This window comes from Caloenas nicobarica, chromosome 1 (genome assembly GCF_036013445.1).
Source record: "Caloenas nicobarica isolate bCalNic1 chromosome 1, bCalNic1.hap1, whole genome shotgun sequence".
NCBI classification, from domain to species: domain Eukaryota; kingdom Metazoa; phylum Chordata; class Aves; order Columbiformes; family Columbidae; genus Caloenas; species Caloenas nicobarica.
In genome coordinates, this window is record NC_088245.1 from 26855833 (window position 1) to 26861832 (window position 6000).

At 40.4% G+C, this 6000-nt stretch overlaps 1 protein-coding gene across 1 annotated transcript in view; it reads left to right on the plus strand.

Annotated features, from left to right (window-relative positions):
• Positions 1-584, plus strand: part of ANKRD26 (ankyrin repeat domain containing 26) — a 58783-nt gene extending 58199 nt beyond the window's left edge. Inside the window, exon 39 of the mRNA XM_065633042.1 lies at positions 70-584. Coding sequence (XP_065489114.1) covers positions 70-218 — 149 coding nt within the window. The 3' untranslated portion in view covers positions 219-584. The remainder of the gene's footprint in view (positions 1-69) is intronic.
• The last annotated feature ends 5416 nt before the right edge of the window (positions 585-6000 follow it).

The following is a 6000-nucleotide window of genomic DNA, read 5'->3' on the forward strand; positions in this document are numbered from 1 at the left end:
TTACCCATAATGTTTTTACAGTGTCTACTGTAAAAGTAACACCAAGAATCTTGTCTCTTTTCTCCCCAGCCACTGCTGAACTTGAAACTGCATCTGCTGGAGCTTCTCCCGTGGTATCCACTGATAGATCTTCAAAAAATGTCAATGTTGACCACGATCTACTTTGCAAGGCAATGCAGGAGTACCATGATGTTTTAGCCAAAAATTATCTGATTTGAATAAAATGCTAGAGAAAGGCTCTGGAAATCATTTTGTTTACATAGTGCATCTCTGGTTTCCCATCCCATGGTTCAGATTTGAAAATGTGTTTATTGCAGTTTGAATATAAACGTGTTTATTGCAGTCTGAATAGAAATTCTAAGTCTATTAAATGGATGTCAAGCACATTGCACTTACCTGTTGGTTTATTTTGCACTTGCAATAAGAACCGTATCTATTTTTTTCTGACTAGCAGATTGATGAATCTTGATTCTTGAGCTTGACAACTGTCAAATGTTTCTTACTAAGGTAGATGGATTATTTTGCTCCACTCTTATTCTGCGTTTTAACAAAAGCATTTCCCTTTGCTCTGTTTAATACTTTCACTCCGTGTTTTTAATGGTCGCAGTGCTATTTCAATGCTTAGGGCATTATTTGATGTGCTTTGAGCCTGCTGTTTCAGTCCTGATGCAGTGAATATTTCTGCTGATGAAGTGGAAGTTTTACCAGTGTTCAAGCTGGAGAACAGGGCACTTTACCTTGCTGGCACTTTATGCACCTTAGCTTTATAATTACTGTGAGTGTATAGTACTGCCAAGAAAGTTGTTATGTGGTCTTTTCGGTATGTTTGTTTTGTGTCACAGAAACACAGAATGGGTGAGGTTGGAAGGGACCCCTGGAGGGCATCTGTTCCAGCCCCACTCCTCAAGGAGGACCAACCTAGAGCTGGTTGCCCAGGACTGTGTTGGCTTTTGAAAATCTCCAAAGATGGGGACTCCACAGCCTCCTGGGCAACCTGTGCCAGTGCTGGGTCACCAACACAGTAGTGTTTCCTGCTGTTCAGAAGGAACCTTCTGTCTTTCACACTGTGCCCACTGCCTCTCATGGTATTAGTGTTGATTTTTGTATTAAAAATTGCTGCTACATTCGTAGTTCCTTCATCAACACTTGCGGTGCACCTGAAACACTTCATATGGGGGGGAAAAAAGAAATGTTAATATATCAACTTTCAGAAACTTGTGTGATAGGATAGTCAATCTCTTTGTTGCTGCTAGCAGCTGATGATATGGTGGCTGTAGCCCAGATGTGAACCCATGTTGTGGCACCTTTGTGTCAATAAAACAAGCAGTTTTACTTATTTCAGGAAGTTACTTGTTGTTACTGAAGATCTCCAGTTGTTATGTCCTGTCTGTATTCAGAAAATTTGTGAAAAAAGTCCCAAGTGGGAGAAAAATGGTTGTACTGAGATGAACTAAGACTGGAAAAAATTGGGAGTTTTTACCCACTAATTCAAGGACTTGAGTTAACAGGCAGTGAGGAAAGCAATGAATGCTGCTGTGACACTGTTCCTGTTTATATGAATACATTTTTGTGAAGTTAATACACTGTATTTAATTCTAGTATTTCATTACAACTTGATATTTAATAAAATTTGTAATCTAATACATCTTTTATTGTTCTCCTTCTTGACTTTTGTTTCCACCCCCCTTCCCTGGGCAGAAGGTAGCGGCTGAGCTTCTGGTAGCCATGAAATGCTGGCAAATCCCACCAGTTATTATTCCCATGTTCCTGCCCTCCACCACTGCTGCCACCACCATGGTCTCTGCCTCCTTTCTTGGGGGCAAGCAGAAGAGCTTTCATCACATCACCCAACATTTATGCTTCAGTGCCTCAGCCCCTTCCAGCATGCACAGGCAGCAGGTGTCTCACCACTGTGTCACTTGTCCCCATTATTTACCCATAAAACCTCCAGTAATGGGCAAGAAGACCTTTGGCTGGTGTCAATTTACACTCTGTGGCTGTCCCAATCTTTTCTCATACCAGTGTCTGTTAATGTTGCTGTTTGCTCACTGATTTCTTTTAACTTCTAAACCAGATTAACAATTCAGAATTCTTAAAGAAATAGCAGTGTGAAAGATGTCTTACGACAGTGACTGTTACACAGGCAAGAGCACAGTTCATGTTTTATTCAGGATAATTTGGACCACATACTAGTTAGGCCTTATGGGCACAGCGGTGTATCACAAATGACAAGCACAATTTTCACTTTTTATCTTCCCTTGCCACATAACAGAGAACAAATTTTGCTCCCACCTCGTAGGGCCATTCCTAGATGTCTATAGCGGTGTCTGCACGTAGAATGGAGCTCTAGGCATATCTGTAAACAAAAAGAAACCTCTCCTTCACATTTATAAACACTTGTGGCCTCTACATGAATTTTACTGCCAGTCACCTTCTTGCTGACAAACTGCCAATTGCCAGAGCCTTAGAGAAAAGTAACTTTTTCTCTCCAGTTGTATTATCAAAACCCTGTGCATACAACTACGTTCCCTGTTCCAGGAATGAATAGACGGTTATTATTCAATCCAAATGCTCCTCTTTAATGGCTTTTCATGAACGAGTATCAGTCATGCTGGAATATTTCTAAAGCATAAAGGCAAAAATAACCCAGCACAAAGCCAGCAGGCCTTTCACAGCAGCTAGGTAGCCACAGCAGAAATTACTTACCAAGGAATCCTGAATCACAACCCATTCCAGCTCCCTTTTCCATACGATTCTTCAGATGAACTCGATCAACAATGTGTCTTTGTATTTACTGTATTTACAGTTATTAAACACAGATTGTTTTATGCTGTCGTCTAATTTTCATGAGTTGCAGGGCTGTATCCTGGAAATGCGACCATATTTTGAAGAAGCTGGGCTTTAAGACTGAGTTTGTTTCCTGACATCCATAATGGAGCTGATCCTTCTTCCAGAATAAAAGGACTTTCTTTTTTCCCCCCCCCATTTATTTTGGGTCAAGGAAGAAGTTACTTTAAACATGGGCTGAATTTAATCTCCTCTCTATAAATGACTGGCTGTATTACTTTCCAGCTTTATTCCTTAAACAAAATCCTGCACCTGCATTTTGCCATCTGCCATATGAGGGGCCCAGGTCACTGTGGGAAAAATCAGCTTTCACTTTGGACACAGAAGACATGTAGATGTTCTGGGCATGTAGACAGGAGCAAACAGAGAAAAATACACATCAGAAGCACAGGGAAAAATGATGGATCCCTTAGAAGTCTCTCTCTTCATTAAGTTGACTGAGGCTCAGGTGGCTCACAGCAGAGTGCATGGAAACATTAGTGCTTCCATAAATAATGCTCAACTGCCCAAAGGCCCAAGCTGCTGCAGGGCATTGCCCCGGGTGCATCTGTGCACTGCAGCGTGGCATTAGCACCTGGCAGAAGTTAAAAGAAATCAGTGAGCAAACAGCAACACCTGGCAATTCCCCTTCAGCCAAGGGCAATTCTGCTGGCACCTGCGCTTTGCTGTTGAAACTCAGAAAAAGCATCACTAGAACGAAAATCAGAACTACCAACATACACAACATAGTTGCAGAGTGTCATACATATCTTATCCACAAATAAAATGTTATGACTCTCAGATTCAAGTTTCCCTTTCTTATTGCTTTCTGCACTGGCTGGGCTTCTGAAAAATGGTGGAATTAGAAGTTAAAGAGCATAAACCTCAAAATTACTTGATGGGTGTTATAAACTATGCAAGATGTTAAACTACTCTCTAGATAAAACCCCTTCGCCCACATAACAATCATCACTTAAATTATAACAATAGCTAACCTTACCAAATACTTGAATTCTGTTCCATTTCTCATCAGAGACTGTTGTCACTCAGATCCTGACAATTTTTAATTGAACGTGAGCTGATGACTTTTCAGGGAAGCAGCCCTTCTAATCAGAAATGCAATTCCAGAGAGCAATCCTACCCCGTTTTAGTTACACAAAATAATTTTAAGCTTGCTTTTTCAAAGATGTTGAGCATTAGCACTTCCTAGATTTAAGGTGCACTTACGCCTGACTCTTGTATCCAGGATGAGTTAGGACAAGCAGTAGAAGTAACACGGCAAAAAGCAAGAAGGCTGTTTCCGTTTGGCGTCGATGGGCACACACTTTCACGCACTTTGCACTTGAAATTTAATCATGGAAATAATTCTGCACCCTCCTACCACTAATGATCCGATTGTTAGCAGAAAGGTGGGCCCCAGTCCTATTGACTGTTTACATCTTAATGTGCCCTGGTTTTGAAATCTATTTCCAAACTAACTGAGGTTCTATTGTGTGATATTTCCTCTGCAGCATCACACATTTTCAAACGGCATCAGCTCCTCAGCCATAATCACTTCCTGCCTTGGCTTCTGTTCAGCACTGCAACTCCCAGCAAAACAGAACTCCCATAAATCCAGTCTGTATCCATGAAATTGTATAGATTAAGTGGTATTTAGGTGGCAGCTGGCAAGACCTGTTTTTATTCACTGGAAATGCTATAAACTGAGTTTGAAATGGTGGTAAATGGCTAGAGTTTTTATTGCTACATTTTTTTCCTGGTCTTTTGTGTGCATATTGCTTTGAATATAGTTTTGACAATCTATTGCCTGTATCTGACTGAGGACACTACATCACCTGCAGATCCTTGCCATACACCACCAGCAACTCTGGCCAGTTTGCAGAAACAACCCAACGTTCATCCACATAGTAGTGTCCATCTGCATCATAAGCCCAGTTGAACTCTGAAATTATACAAGTGAGAATTCCTAAAGAACAAGCACAAAAATCCAAAGCAAAAACCATCATTTTAAAATTATATTTTAGGATAAGAAGCTTCCATATGAAATTTTAGTGCCCTAAAATATTTCTGAGAATGTTTTCTCACAATTTCTCACAATACGAATGACATGCACACTAACTGTATTTGTGTTAAATAGAAGTCCACTATAATGAGCATTGCTCTAAAATCTAACTTTGCCCACGTTCAACAGGTTTCTCTCCTGCTTACTTTATTTTTTTATGGATTTCACTACTTCAAATTGAGATTCTTCGATTTCTCCACTTGTATAATTTCCACTCCAGTTTCTATGCAGAGCACTGGAATCATAACTGCTGGAAAAATAAACATTAAAGATAAATCTAGAGCATAAAACAAGATGATGGGACAACCACTGAAGATGTTTCAGTGGACAAAACTGGTACATGCACATGCCCTTATGCCCTTGTGCTCCCTTGAGTAACAAACACCTTTTATCTAAAAGTGCAAGTGGCAGGAAAGAAGTTCAGCATTGAACGAAACTTCTTGGCATCAGGTAGCACCATTAGTGATGTAATGCTGAACAGCAGCATCATGTTGTTCAACACAAGTTCCAGAGTTCCGGGAACGTGCTGCAAGGCTGCAGGAAGGAAGATATTACCGCCTAGATAAGGTCAGGCTTTAGCACTAGCAAGTAGCTCTTGGCAGAAGTCTGAATGCTATTATCTTTTCAACTTTGATTTCTACCTTTGTCAGCGGAGCTTTTATTTTCTTCAGGGTAAATGCTGCTACTGGAGGAAATGTCAACATTTCTGCCATTACTGTAAAAAAAAGTCCCTGAAAAAGAACCTACAACAGAACATAGCATACTAGAAGAGGCTATCGGGAACAGGATTTCAGGACAGGTGCCTGGCTCTTTACTGTCTTCTGTCATATGTTTTTAATCTAAGCCTAGTGCGTTTTCTCTCTCCCACCTCAAGGCTTGGTCTGTACAGATATCACCTTCTGGCACATCTGGGATTTGTGGTTTTTCACCTGTGAATACCTGATACATAAAGTATTCCTTATTATTTACACACCAGGCAAGCTAAGACTGATTGATATAACACAGCTTTTCTGCATCTGTAATGCTACTGAAGAACTCTCTTCCACTTAAAAAACTGGAAATCAGAAATATGAACACAATTAGTAAAAATTAGTAGAGTTGCATACACGGCT